This window comes from Echeneis naucrates, chromosome 9, assembly GCF_900963305.1.
Source record: "Echeneis naucrates chromosome 9, fEcheNa1.1, whole genome shotgun sequence".
NCBI classification, from domain to species: Eukaryota; Metazoa; Chordata; class Actinopteri; order Carangiformes; family Echeneidae; genus Echeneis; species Echeneis naucrates.
In genome coordinates, this window is record NC_042519.1 from 18237941 (window position 1) to 18252884 (window position 14944).

Genomic DNA, 14944 nt, shown 5'->3' on the forward strand with positions numbered 1-14944 from the left:
TGGGACTTTCGAGGCTCCGTAATCTTCAACCATCTCACTCACCAAAAAAAAAAAAAAAAAAAAAAAAGACTATTCAAATAAATCAATGAATGGCGCCATGTTTTAAACTTACCTGAGAAATTAACGAATTATTCAAAGCTATAAACGTGGTCTTCAAACATAACCTGTTCTCTAAAGACAATTATCATGTGAGAACAATATGACTATCTTTTTCTCACATGATAATAACTTTTTCCCACAAAATATTAACTTGTGTGCACAAGATAAACAAAAAAACATCCCACCTTTTGGGACTTTGGGGGCTCCGTAAATATATTAATGTTAAAGAGTTAAAGAGATGTTCACCACACAGAAATACAGCTGCTAGAGCTCAATCCGCTGCAAAAGAGGCGCTGCTGAGCACCTACCAAAGCAGGAAATGTCTCCTATGTTTTGTTCCTAAAATTGTTCCTGTAAAATAAATGTCGTGCTTTTATCATTAATATCACCATTATTGTAAATGTGATTGTCAGCAGTCACTTTGATGGCCGTTCTCCAAACTGATGCGCCATATCTGTGATCGATACTGTTATTACTCCACAGCTGTGTCAGTTTCTTATTTAAACCTGTCGATTAAAGGGTTTATATACATTTTTGAACGCATAATATAATCCCAGTCTTTCTCTTCGTCTCCCCTTCTCCTTCCGCCTCCTCTTTTCTGTCGGATCTATTTCTATACGCGGCTGCGCCGTTGTCATGGTGAGCACTACTTAAACAAGCGTCATCAGCGCGCGTGAACACAATCCTCACCGGATAAACAAGGCGGCGTTAAAGGTAAACAAATCAAATCCACTCCTCCAGGAAACTTCGTCGGTTAGAGTTGTTTGGCCGACGTGACTTTGTTTGTTTGTTTGTTTGTTTAAAGGCCGGCTGTGGGTCGTTTCTGAGCAGGAATTCGTCGACACAGCGTGTGTTGATCACCCGACTTTACAAGCTAATGGAGCTTCGCTACAGCTGGACGCCGTCGTTTTGCTAATAGAGAGGGAAGAAACAACGACTGACTCATTCATTCATTCGACCAACCAATATGGACACTGATCACTGATAGAAGCACTTCTGCACAGCCGTATACAGTCAGTCTGTGTGATCTGGTTCATGAGCAGGTTCAACAGAAGGTGGGATGAATTACAGTCTTGTTTTTTTAGAGAAACACAAGAAACTTGACACACAAAGCTTAACACAAAGCAATAGTTACCTATCACTGTGAGAAATATATGTGCTTGACTGCAGCCTAGTTTTTTTAACTTTACAGTATACATCTTCAGATGTGTGAGGGGCCGTCATCGATTTCTGGGCCAATTCCTCCAGATCCTTCTCTGTTTCCTCAGTACTACAGACGACCTGCTTCAGGTTGGATGTGACCATGTTGTTTTGTATGGAAATATGTGTTGATGTCAGTAATGTGAATTTCTCTAGTAAGATAGCTCTCTCAATGTTGTTAGATATTACAGCTGTAAGGCCATTGACGTTCCATAATGAAAACATTATTATATGATATACATTTTGGCCCTAGGTAACATTACTGTGTTTTGTTTTGTTTGTTTGTTTTTTTGTTTACTTCTTCAGCTCGTGGGCGTTTAGAGGGAAACCGTGATGGGACTTTGGCCCTCCTCCCTGGGCCACTTGCTCCAGATCCTGTGTTGTACCCTGGCTGCTACAGTGCTCGTGCCCCAGCACATCCTCCACGTGTTGGACCAAATGCTTCTCATATTTTGGAACGAGGACAAAGAGGCATAGTGGGGGAGCTACTCAAATTAGATGGTTTTTCAGTCCTTCCTGTTCCAAAACAGAGTAAGTATTGATTTTCTGATTTATAATGTTCTACTTAAAAAAACAAACAAACAAGCTTACTTTATCTCAAAGGATGGTCCGTCAGAATTTAATTTTATTAAAAATTTTCAAATTCCTGTGTTATTAACACAGCAAACCTGCAGAAAATTAAATAGCATCTTTTATTCTGGCCTTTAGAACAGCGAGTACATGACTTTAGTAAAGAGAATGTCCGTCGTCTCCGGGAGGTTCAGAGGCGATGCAAGGAGCAAGAAGTTGAGAGAGCGCAATCTCGTCCGGTTCCAGTCAAAGCTCTTTGGACCTCCTCCAAGTACGAGAATGTCCCTTCTAGGGTCATGGCACAGCTGCAGGTAAGGAATGTTACTGCAACAGTTGGAAGTTGGTGAAAAGGTGAAAAGAAAGAAACCTTTTGATACAGATATTTCCTCTGGATTTCTTTTTTATAACATTTCTTCCACACAGGTTTCAAGTCCAACTGTCAAACCCCAATGTCAAAAATTTCTGAAGGCCCACTCTAATGGTGGATTTACTGTCCCACAAAAACCACAGGCCAAAGCTTTGCAACGCCCTGCGTCCTCCAACTCTGCAGATGACCAGGATTTGCAAGTGAGAATTAGCAATAAATATTTACTCTTTGAGAAACAGTCATATACTCAAATAAGCGGTGTCGTTTATAGATCAGGTTTTTTTCATGTTAAACAGAGGAGAGAATAAAGTGGAAGAATAGCACTTGAAATTGTTGTATTAACCCTAACCCAACCTGGGTTATTCAATATATAAAGATAAGTTTTTTTTTTAGGTTGTGTTATATATCATATATAACATCAATTTTAATGTTTTATATTAGTGTTACATACATCATTATTTTTGAATACAGTTACAGGTGAAAGGTCAGAATATAGACTTCATAAAACACAATGCGAGAGCTGCAGGAAAAACTGTGCTGCGGCGGTCCCAATCACAGCCAAGCCTAAGAGATAAGCCTGTGCCCAGTGCAGTTAAAGGAAAGGTGCCTCTGTAGTGAGTACTTGTACTTTATTACCTTTGTTTTCTGTTTTTTAACTGCTTTCGCCTTTCCATTCCCTGATATTGCTCATCTGTTTTCTCTATCTCACATTTAATTCTATTTAAACACTCATACACTCACAGTCTTGAGGAGAGGAAACAGCAATGGCGTAAAGAGGAGGAAGAGAGGAGGAGGAACACACCTGATCCAACAATACCAGCTGGTCATACACTGATGCCTGAGAATGAGAGACAGGAGACACTGAAATCCCTCAAAGAGAGTATGTCTCAATTTCTCTTAATCACTGTCCTTACATTTATAATGACAACATACACTTAATGTAAACTATAATGTGAACATATAACAGCCTAACACTTTTGTTGCTGATCTTCCCTTAGCTCATCGCTCCCTGGTGACTGAGCTGCTGTCACTCCCCCTCAAAGCTGACAATCTGAGCCTCCGTTCACGAAGAGCTCGCCTTGATTGTCGTCTTTCTGAAATTGAAGAGGCAATTAAAATATTCTCCAGGGACAAAGTTTATATAAAAATTGATTCCTAACACAGGAGAAATAAAAGATGGGAGAAGGGAGGGGACATGATTTTGTAAATCCACTGCTTTATTGAGATTCATATTTTTGTTTTGTAGTTGCATCATGTTGCATAACACTGAACCTTGTATATACATTTTAACAATGCACAATAGGAAAAAACATATTAGAAATGGTTTGATTATTGCATTAAGTTAACCAGTGAGACTACCGAAGTTTAATTATTTATCAACATGTAGTTTTCTCTTGGATAAAAAGATGTGAAGGTGCTGTAAACTCCTAACTCAGTTCCTAAAGTATCCTTTGGAGATGTGATTTATTTTGTTCTTGTTTTTTTGTGTAACACTGACAGTAGGTGATTTCTGTGAAGACTCTGTATTTTACACTTGGTTTTATATTAAAAACGTGAATTGCACCCAGAAAAATAAACTGCTTCATTTGAGTAGAAAAAAAAGGCAATAACACGCGTCACTGCTGAAACTATGACGTATTACGCACGTTCCACCACGTCGACGTCCGTTGGTCATTGTTCTGCGTGAGCTAGCTAATGTGCTAAGGGCTAGCTGAAGATACAAAGAGGGGTGTACTTTTTTTGCATGCTTATAAGGCCATTTGAATTTCCAAAGGACGTTATATTTGGGAGCTTGTCAAATTCACAATGAGCAAGAGGAAAGCGCCGCAGGAATCACTGAATGAGGGAATCACAGACTTTCTTGTGGGTACGTGAAGAGCAATCAGACGGCTAAACTCCGCTAACAGCAGCTAGCTCCCGGTTGTCTTGGTCCGTTTTTGCTTTTAAAAGTAACAAACGTTTCTTCTGGATCACTTATTTGTTAAACTGACCTAATGGCGATTTCCCTTTCGAGTGCCTCGCTTGGGCTCATGGCCTCTTTCTTGTCATTTAAATGCCCCATTTTTAAATGGCTTCCTCAGTGTCTTACTTCTGTTTCCAGAGCTGGCCAATTACGAAAAAAATGTCAACAGGGCGATACACAAGTACAACGCATACAGGTGAGTGAGGTGGGATTTGGAGATATTAGTGTATAACAATAAATATAGTGCTGTTGAAACCCCATTACATAAGTGGTCGTGCAAGATAGAGAAAGGACAAGATAAAAAATGTAGGTTTCAGTTCAAATTTGAGCAGCAGAATTCTGTAAAAGCCTTAAACGATGATTCAATGTTTTTAATTTACTAACCTGAAAAATAACATGGTTAATGTATATAAAAGACTTTTTAAAAAGAGTCATCAGGAATTAATCAGTATAAGCTTCATGAAATTTATGGTAGTACGAATATATATTGAATAAATAACACACTTAGGTGGGGTGGGGCACTAACTCAATGATTATGACCACTACAGCTTTTTTTTAATACTGACACAGCAGAAATTCAGTTCAAAGCTTTTTATTTCTGTTTTTTTTTTTTTTTTTTTCTCCTGGTGCATAAATGTTCTTTTGCTTTGTGACTAGGAAAGCAGCATCTACCATCGCCAAATACCCTACCAAGATCAGAAATGGAGAAGAGGCCAAAAAACTTGTATGTGCACTGTATACAACCTTAATGTTTTCATGGGGTATTGTTGCAATCATTACATTGGTTAATTTGGGATAAATTAGCGTGGTGACATTAGTAGCACAGATGTGTGAAATTTTGTGTTGTTCAAACAAGCACAGACTGACCTTTGCAATGTTATATTGTTCAATAGTTGTCGTTAAAGACATGGTAAAATTGTTGGTGTGAAGTCTTTATTTTTAAAAAATGATGATTTATAGATAAATAGACATCCTTTTTCTTTTCAGTTACAGCCAACAGAGTTCTGAATGTAATCTGCATCAAACCTCTACAGATTGCACTCTTTTGAGCCCTTGTGTTTGTTTTCATTTTTCAACAGGATGGTGTTGGAGCTAAAATAGCAGAAAAGATTGATGAGTTCCTACAAACTGGAAAACTACGGAAACTGGAAAAGGCAAGTCTTTAGACATGGGAATTATTGTTGACACACTATATATATTTTTTTCTTTTTTTAATGAGAGCTTAATTATCAACATGTCATAAATAACCTAATGCTACCTGTGGTGCATTTTTATAATTTCTTATAGATCAGAAATGATGACACAAGCTCTTCAATCAATTTCCTCACCAGAGTTACTGGAATTGGGTATGTGTTATCAATCCATATCAAAAGACTGCACACTGACTAATTCAACAGCTAACGGTTGTCAGAGGGATGCAAGATTCATGTAGGTTTATTTTGGTGCTTCATGTAACAAACTGCTTTTTCCTTTGTGTCCTGACTTTAGCCCTGCTGCTGCAAGGAAGTTTTTTGATGAAGGGGTGAAAAACTTAGAAGGTTTGTAAAGCTAATGACTTTCGTTATAATTGTTAAAATACAGTAGTTAATCTTATTCTTCTGTATGGCTATGCGTTGTTTGAGACACACTATAGTTCATGCTCAACAATTGGCTAGGCCGCCATCAACTCAGTGACGGTGTTGCACAGTTTTATTCAGTGTTATTTTTTTTGCTGTTCTTAGATCTGAAAAAGATTGAGCACAAGCTCAACCATCATCAACAGATTGGACTTAAGTAAGTTTGGCTCAGTTGTTGTATAATTTATTTATTTTTTTATTTTATTTTTTTCCAAATTTTGCACTTCATCAGTATAAAAATAGTCATTCTTTGGCTTCATTGATACATGAGCTTTGCTTTACATACTTGGTTGCCTTTAGGTACTTTGAAGAGTTTGAGAAACGGATTCCACGTGCTGAAATGGAAAAGATGGAGGTGATTTAGCTTTATATTTTCCTGTATTTTTCACTTATATTTAGATTTTTCTAATTCTGTACTAATGGTTTCATTTAGACACTCATTCTTGGAGAGTTGAAGAAAATTGATACAGATTATATTGGAACCATCTGTGGAAGTTACAGGAGAGGTAAAACTCAAGCTTATCACCCTTGATGAAGGATAGGATACATGTGAATCAAGGATATTGAATCACATGTTTTACATTTACAGGAGCTGCATCAAGTGGTGATATTGATATTTTATTGACCCACCCAAACTACACTTCTCAAACTGAGAAACAGGTAAGAATTTTCTCTACTGAAGCCCACTAATTCTCTTCTAAATGCTGTCTGTTATCATAGCCTGCAGGTTGACTCATTCTATCTTTCATATTCTATAATATTTTATTTTATTTTTTTTACACTTTTTGTTTTCAGCCCAAGCTCCTCCACGCTGTTGTTGACCATTTGGAGTCCATTGGCTTTGTTACTGACACTCTGTCCAAAGGAGACACAAAGTTCATGGTGAGGCATGAACTTATTAGGTCTTGTGTGCTCGGCTGTACATTTTGTGACTGGGAACGTAATTAGTTCAGTAACTAAAAACACATGATTGTGGTCACAATGTTCTGGATTGTGTTTTTCTAGGGAGTCTGCCAGCTGCAGCAGAGTGATGAAGATGAGGAAGAATACCTCCACAGGCGTATTGATATCAGGTGACCCACTTCATATTTCTTTAATGTTTTTATATCTGTTTTTAATCACAGATTAATACAGTAACATGGATTGTGATTCTTAATTCTTTGTCAGGGTAATGATAGGATTTTACTTGGTGAGGGAATATAATTGTGCTTTTTGAGTAACACAACACCTACTACCATACAAGCCTTCAAAGCCTTAAAAGCAAAAAGTTCTGTTCTCTTTTTCATCGAAATTAGCTGTTTTTATCCTGCTTTCTGATTGTTCTTTTCCCATTTTCCCAAGGTTAATTCCCAAGGACCAGTACTACTGTGGTGTCCTGTATTTCACTGGAAGTGATATCTTCAATAAAAACATGAGAACTCATGCTCTGGAGAAAGGCTTCACCCTTAATGAGTACACCATACGACCACTTGGCGTCACTGGTGAGTCTTGGTCAAATATGACACAAAGCTTTTGAACTCCAGTCACTTGAGTCAGTAACCTGTGATTAATGCATTCAGATTTTAATATCAGCTGTTTTTATTGGTTTAATTTTTGTAGGTATGGCAGGGGAGCCTTTGTTGGTGGATAGCGAGAGAGACATCTTTGAATACATCCAATACAGATATAGAGAGCCGAAGGACCGCAGCGAGTGAAGTTACAGTTTCATCTTTATTTTAAGGCTTGAGCTTTCCTGCAAACAAGATTTGAAGCATGTGTACAAATGCGTGTTTATGTGTTGCTCTTTCACATACCATTCAACTATGTTATTGAAAAGAAAACAGCTGTGAAAGTCATTGCAAGTTTTGCAATAGTTTTATTTTTCTATGTTGTGTATGAAGATTTATGGGCTCAGTTATTTAAAAACTGTTTTTAGGTCATGCTGAATGGTAATTTATTTCATTTAAATGTATTTCATACATTTTAGAATTTCATACTCCAGAAAATTATTTTAACAAGGCAAGAACAGTCCTAAAACAGGCTGACTTTGGTACAATTGTTACTTGTCCATCATGAACAATGTCGACTCTGTCACCACCACTATCATGGCATTTACAACAAGTTGTGCCACTGGTGTTTTTGTGTAGTTATTGCACATTCAGACAAGGCTGCAGTGTCATTACTATATTCTAGTAGTTTGTCAGTCACTCTCCGTGGAAATGTAAGTTTTTAAACGTGTAGTACACTTCTTCCAATTTGTGCAAAATAATAGATTAGGAGGAATAATGCAATATGCAAACATTATTTATGATTAATTAGCTGTATGGTCATACACACATTTTGAACAAATTCCTCAGTTTTTTTTTTTTTTTTTTTAATCTGTGATGGAATATAACTTACATCGAGAGACTTCCATTGTATGTGTTTGTGTGAAATTGATTAGGTGTGACAGTCAGGGAATTCTTGTGATTTCAGTTTTCAGGGGGCCATTGGAAAGCCATAGATAAGATAATAAACTTATTGCCTGCATACTGCTATAGTGTATTTTGCCATTTCATTTGAAACACAAAACCTGAATATAAGGAAAGTCTTGCTTGTGGATGTTTATGATAAATACAGGAAACAATTTATGTCAAACAATGGGACTGTTGAAGTCCAACTGTTTTTTCATTTTCACTTCCATTTTTTCGAATCATGTTCGTTTTAAAAATAGAGCCTCCACAAGTTGAAATGGGACGCAGCAGGTGGGCCTTTTCGATCATAGAAGATAAGATGGAGGATTTTTTTTATTTATTTTTTTTTCTTATCACAGAAACATTTTCCAGCCGTAACAACATAGGAGGTGATTCAAATGGGTACAAAATGGTAGGCTCTAGGATTTTCTCTGCCAATACGTTTTGTATGTTGTTCATGTTTTTCACGTTTCAAATGCCAAAATAGTACTCAGGATTTACACTTCCCCGCACGTGCTTAACATTAACATCCGTGTTCAGAAAGTCTCTCTGACGTTAAACAAAAACATCAGCATTTGACATCTCCATTTGTTTAAGTTTAAATATTCATGCACATTTATGACAATATACGGTCAGATGAAACTCGCTATTAAAATAAATAAATAAATAAATAAATAACACTGTCGGATCCAATGGCGTTTTCGCCAAGCTAGTTGTTTACGGTGGTTGCTGTGGCAACACTCGCACCGCAAGGCATGATGGTCTGAAATAAAACGCAGCCAGAAACACCGGAAAGATTGCCCCCCGTCCAACCAATGACCTCGCCGAGTACATTAATATCGGCCAATGAGAACACGTCGAGGCAGCAGTCTCCTACGGTTACACACCCACATTACTTTTGTGTCAACCACTTCGCGGGAGTTGTCGCTGGAGAAGCAGTCGTCTCTTTCAAACTACACAGGAGGCTAATAGGTAAATTAAAGGAGAAAAAAAAGCCTGCATGCAGATAACCGTGAGATGTTTACTCTATTTACATCGAAGCTGTACGATATCTGCCTAAAACGTCGTTTATTTTTTTCCGTTTGCTGGATGAATGAGCAGCTAATCAGCAGCTCATCATGGCTCCGTGTGCATGTGGCGAGATGTTGTTAGCAAACCTCCCTGACGGTGACACCTCAGCTCGGATCATTTACTCCGAGCACTGTCTTATTGTGACACTTTATTTCGATGGCCCGCTGCTCTCTAACACCAGGCTGTCGCAGAAACCTGCTCTCATTTCCCCCAAATCTAACCCGTTTCTCAGGATTCCTGATAAAATCTCCGCTAATTTATTTATTTTTTCTGACGATTATCTCAAAACGTCTCGCGTATCCATAGAAACTACGCAGAGCTCGCATCCAGCGGGCTCGTCGCTGATGGAAGTTGTTATGCAACACTTGTAGAAATGGCCAGTTCAAATACAATGGCTCCGTTATTATATAATAAGTGACTGAGTGTGTTTTATTCCTCAGTGGCTGATGAGACGCTACACGGTCTCTCCCATACAGCACCGTTTCCCTCGATGATCGGGGCTGCTCTGACTCACGGGGTCCGGGGTCCATTGTAGTGTGTTAGTGTGTGTGTGTGTCCGTAAAGATTATCATCCCCCAATGTGTTTTGGTTTCCCAGGGCAACCATGTCTGACAGAAAGGCCGTGATAAAAAATGCTGACATGTCGGAGGACATGCAGCAGGACGCCGTGGAGTGTGCCACACAGGCCCTGGAGAAGTACAACATCGAGAAAGACATAGCTGCATACATCAAAAAGGTAAAAGCACAGCTGGTGATGCGGGTGGTTCTCACAGTGTCACTTTCTTCTTCTTAACTTTGTGCCAAAAGGATCTTTCCTATCGGAGTGGATGCGGTTTTTCAGTGACTAGTGCCTAGAACTTGTCATGAAAAACAATTTCTGCGCTCGCTCACCAACCACCCCATGCATCAGAGCGGTTACACACACATTCTGCTCTTTCCAATTGTTTCCACTCTTCCTGAGGAAAACTATTCCTCTTGGACCGACCGTCCTTCACAACCCTCATAGCCAGTTTTTTTTCTCTTCTGATGATGGCATTTCTTGCTCAGGAGATAGGAACATAGTGAGTCATGATGGTAAACACTTTAAGTCCGTTTTCACAGTAGGTGATGTAAAGTTTCTGTTAAATTTTTTTGTTTCCTAAAATTGCAATGATTGGCTGCACAATTTTACCAAGATTCTTCAAAAGAAGGCTAATTAACAGCTCAACCCCTAATTTAAGTAATGTTCATTTACCCCAGCTGCAGCAATCTATGTGCACTCCTTGGTGGATGATGCCCTTTAAAAATAGACAAGCTTCACTATAACTTTTTTTTTTTTTCATTTGGTTGTTGTTTGCCTTGTATACAAATATTTTTCATAAAATTCTGAATCTTTGCATTTTTGTCTCACACAGGAGTTCGACAAGAAATACAACCCGACCTGGCACTGCATTGTTGGGAGGAACTTTGGCAGTTATGTAACTCATGAGACCAAGCATTTCATTTACTTCTACTTGGGCCAGGTTGCCATTCTGCTGTTCAAGTCCGGCTGAGGGAATGCATTTTCCCCACACCAGCTAACCATACATACATACTGACTGACTCGACAAAGGCACTTATCATTCCTTGGCAAGGGGCCGCTGCCTTTTTCTGTGCTGCTTTCTACTTTGTTTTTGAGGATAAAAACCGTGGCCATGTTAAAGAGATGAAACACTTGTATTTATTTTTGTCTTGTTACATTAGACATGTCATTTTTTTAATTAAAGCGTAGCTGTTAAGCTGTCTGGGTCCAATGTCTTGTGTGGTCGTTTCTTTGCACTGTTTCACTATATGCTAAAAAACAAAAACCAGGACATTTATAGTTTTATTACCTGATACTCTTTACCTTGAGTGATAGGTACAGTGAAGACTCCACGTGATCAACTGACCAATTAACAGTCAAAGCTTTGTTATTGAATTCATGCACCTCATGCTGATGTAAAACTGAAAATAGCTTTTGTATTGTGTTAACTGCCAAAACAAGTTCATTGGCAAAAGATTTGGGCAGCAAGAGCTGCAATGGTGTATTTACCATTTGCATGTTTCACTTAAGTTGCTAAAATAGCTTTTAGCTAATAGCAAACTGACTAGGAAACATCAAAACTGTCACTTACTGTAATGTCAGAACACACAAGGCAACAGATGGTGTAAGATGATGGTACTTTTATTGCAACACATTTAGAAAACCAGCTTGTGGGGGTAGACGCCATTAGACAGGCAGAAGGATGAGCGCAGATATCCTTTCAGCTGAGGTACTTTCTTGATGAGGGGCAAGAGCTGACGATCAACAGCCTTCTGGTCCTCTTTCCTCTGCTCTGTCAGCTGGTACTTCTGCAAATCAACAACAGAAACTACTGAGTCAGGTATCATTATCTGGCAACCAGACTCCAAAGAAGACACAAAATTTAGCACTTTGAAGACAATATATAGATTAGCCCACCTCTTTCTCTGTGTCAAAGATCTCTCCCTCCTGGTGACGGGGTCTCCTCAGCTTCTTCTTCTTGAAGTAGGCATCGTTGAGAGTCTTGGGGACCTTCATGCCAGAGATGTCAATTTTGGTGGCAGTGGCAATGACAAATTTCTGGTGAGCTCTGCGCAAAGGTACTCTGTTCACAGCAAGAGGGCCTAAAAACATCCAAAAACAAAAGTTAGATAAGGACCAATTAAAATGCCAAACAATGATTCTTCTGCATTATGCACAGTTCATATTAGCTACATTTTTTTAAACCACGTGAAGCATCCACTTACCAGTGACAAGCAGGAGACCACTTGAGAGCTGCTTCAGGAACACCACACGCTATATAAAAAAAAAAAAAAAAGCATAGACATGAGGCTACTATAGTTAGAGCATTTCACAGAGTGCTCCCAATTACAACATCAAAAACGTGTATTTAGTGCCAACTTGGACTCACAAAATGGATCCTTTGACTACTGAACTCAAGCAGTGATCTCAAAAAAAACAAAAAACAAAAAAAAAAAAAAAAACAATCTGTCATAAGTGAAAATTAATCCTCTGTAAGGCACTTTCATCCCAAGCTATTAAGACATCTCCTTGACATATACCTCTAATGTTTTATTGAGGGCTCTCTGCCTGTCATTTTCACAGTTAAAACACTATTTAGGTCAGCCACTGCTCAAATCTGTGTGGGCATTCTTGCTTCCATAACATGCCCATGTAGTGTTTGAGAGTGGGCAGGACAGCGTCTGTGGTATCCAGCATGCGTGATTATACTGATGTTCAACCAAGAATGTTTCCTTCAGCAAAAAATGTAATGCACAACATGGACATCACTGGTTTTCTTTTTGACTGGTCTCAGTCTGCTTATGGAAAATCAGTAGTAAACAGTAATGTTTTAATGTCGCCAATTCAAAAGCCAACAATTCATTCAAATCCTTTAATGTCACTGCAAAGTGTCTATGCATACAAAAGGCTTTGCAGTTCCTTTTTTTTTTTATATAAATTATAGATGATTTCTACTATTGAGCACAAGATGTTAATTAAAAAAAGTCCAAAAATGCTCATATTCTGAAAGTTAATATAATCATGGAGGGATCCTTTCATCCATCTGTATTATTGATCATGGCTTTGGTGGTTGTGCAATACCTCTGCATATGAAAAGACATTAAGCCAATTTTGTTCACTACATCAAACTACAGACTCATCTTTTTCTAAGCTTCCAGTGTGCATTGCTTCCTCACCTTGCCACGAAAAAGGACATTACATATTCACCTGCTAAGTTGTTCTAATTCTCTGAAAGAGTTATGTAAGGCGTTCCTACTAATTAAAAAGCGCAATCACATTTTCAAGCTGTGAACTACAAACTATTCTCACCTTTCCACGGTGGCGACCAGTGAGCAGAATGAGGACAGTTCCTGGGGTGATGGAACTGCGCAGGTTCCGCTTGTGCTGGCTGAAGGGCTTCTTCCCATGGCTCTTCAGTTTACGGGGCACATCCTCTGTGGGGTAGTAACGGGGCTAGGAGGGGGACAAAAATTCATTTTCATTTTAAAAAATTTTCGCTACAAAGATCCAAGTAATGACAAACACATGTAAAGTAGGTTCTTTTAACGAGTCCCAGCACTGTAGATACAGTTGCTTTCCAACTGTATTGCATTCAAAAAGCAGGCTTCTATTACTTAGCCTACCTTTGTGATGATAGAACTCTATCAGACCATTAAACTTAACATGTGGGCTTATATCTACAATTTTGCCATCCACAGGTTAGCCTATTTTTCAAGCAGAGCAGCTTAAAACACTGGAGATTTGATGTGTTGATGTTGGAGACTTGAGTTTGTGTCCATTTCCCTGTCCTATCAATACGTTTCCAGTGGTTTTAGTAGACTGACCTGTACATCAGTATAAAAATACAGCTGCTTTGGGGCATAACTGTTGATTTTGTTATGCATGTACTCAAAAATCCTATTTTACTTTGCACGATCGTATCCAATATTTTGGACACCATTGGTTGGAAACGTTCAATACCAAAGGCAAGACTAATCATTTCACTCACCATTTTGCGCAGTTTGACAACACGAGTGCCTCCATTTTTGTCTCCCCCAACAGTCTTCACAATGGTGGCCCTTGGCTTTGCCTTAAGCTTTTTCTCTATCTGAAACGAACAGAGTCATTAGAATGCAACATAAGAAACAACTGTCATGAGCGTACTGCTTTGTTTATCACTCATTTTGCAGGATATCATAGATCTTGGTCACCTTGGTCTCAGTGGTCTTGGTCTTCCTCTTGTACATAGCCCGTCGGGCATACATAGCGGAACGGGAGTAACGGCCAATGCCCCGGGCCAGAACCGGGTTCCGGCTGCCATGCTTCTTCTTGGCAGGCTTCTTGTCAGGCTTCTTGTCGGGCTTCTTGTCTGTCTTCTTGTCGGGCTTCTTGTCGGGCTTCTTGTCTCCCTCTGCCATCTGAAAAAGGATTTGTTGATATACAAGCTGCAGTGACAGGAGGTACCTTCTTTCATTATCCCAAACCAACAACAGCACTTTCAGACCATGTTGGACAGTACTGACTTCTGTTAGATGGGGCTGCAGGTCTTCTATTAACTACAATTCATTACATACACTCATACTATACTCATATTGTAACAATGACAACAGTAACCTCGAAGGTAAAGGACTGTGAAGTGGTTTCATTATTATTGTATTAATTTGAAGGAATGAGGAACAAACTCAACCAGTTCAGAGACCATTATTTTTAGTTAGCTTAGTGCTAAAAACCACGGCCAGTGCAGAAGCATGAGTAGTAGCAGCTAGCGGTTAGCAACGCAGGAGAGAAGAGTCCCTCTGCCGACTAAACACAAACCTAAACAAACTCCTAAATATGACAAATTAAGTTTCAATTCAATATCCAGTTTGAGAGAGCGAAGCTCCGAGCTAATCCACACAAGTGCAAAAAACACAATACGTTTCCTTCAGCCGACGAGCTGACGTTACGGACAGACGGAGGCTAGCCGGCGGCCTGTCGAGACACGAAACTGCTCATTATTAGACAGATGGCGGATAAATCGTGGTAATAACGGAATCTAACGTATCATCTAAACATACGGATTCTTCCCCTGACGGTTAAAATGTGGATTTTTTGTTCTATATCACA

The 14944-nt window shown here is 39.0% G+C and overlaps 4 protein-coding genes across 4 annotated transcripts; 3 read left to right on the forward strand and 1 right to left on the reverse strand.

Annotated features, from left to right (window-relative positions):
- The first annotated feature begins 862 nt into the window (after nt 1-862).
- enkd1 (enkurin domain containing 1) lies at nt 863-3783 on the forward strand. Its single transcript, XM_029510448.1, has 8 exons — nt 863-1154; nt 1292-1389; nt 1606-1830; nt 2008-2180; nt 2293-2436; nt 2708-2850; nt 2980-3116; nt 3235-3783. The coding sequence occupies exons 1-8, from the start codon at nt 1135-1137 to the stop codon at nt 3393-3395; spliced, it is 1101 nt and encodes a 366-aa protein (XP_029366308.1). The 5' UTR covers nt 863-1134; the 3' UTR covers nt 3396-3783.
- Nucleotides 3784-3895: 112 nt separating this feature from the next.
- On the forward strand, nt 3896-8323 carry polb (polymerase (DNA directed), beta). Its single transcript, XM_029510449.1, has 14 exons — nt 3896-4103; nt 4338-4395; nt 4857-4923; nt 5279-5353; nt 5487-5545; nt 5688-5737; nt 5921-5972; nt 6116-6170; nt 6249-6321; nt 6405-6475; nt 6611-6697; nt 6821-6888; nt 7157-7296; nt 7415-8323. Exons 1-14 carry the CDS (start codon nt 4043-4045, stop codon nt 7507-7509), a joined length of 1011 nt encoding a protein of 336 aa, XP_029366309.1. The 5' UTR covers nt 3896-4042; the 3' UTR covers nt 7510-8323.
- Nucleotides 8324-9129: 806 nt separating this feature from the next.
- On the forward strand, nt 9130-11085 carry dynll1 (dynein, light chain, LC8-type 1). The gene is made up of 3 exons (XM_029510533.1): nt 9130-9219; nt 9916-10054; nt 10713-11085. The coding sequence occupies exons 2-3, from the start codon at nt 9923-9925 to the stop codon at nt 10848-10850; spliced, it is 270 nt and encodes an 89-aa protein (XP_029366393.1). The 5' UTR covers nt 9130-9219; nt 9916-9922; the 3' UTR covers nt 10851-11085.
- Nucleotides 11086-11479: 394 nt separating this feature from the next.
- On the reverse strand, nt 11480-14280 carry rpl6 (ribosomal protein L6). Its single transcript, XM_029510532.1, has 6 exons — nt 14050-14280; nt 13848-13946; nt 13169-13312; nt 12085-12133; nt 11777-11961; nt 11480-11667 (listed from the first exon to the last, which is right to left on the reverse strand). Exons 1-6 carry the CDS (start codon nt 14254-14256, stop codon nt 11515-11517), a joined length of 837 nt encoding a protein of 278 aa, XP_029366392.1. The 5' UTR covers nt 14257-14280; the 3' UTR covers nt 11480-11514.
- Between the last annotated feature and the right edge of the window lie 664 nt (nt 14281-14944).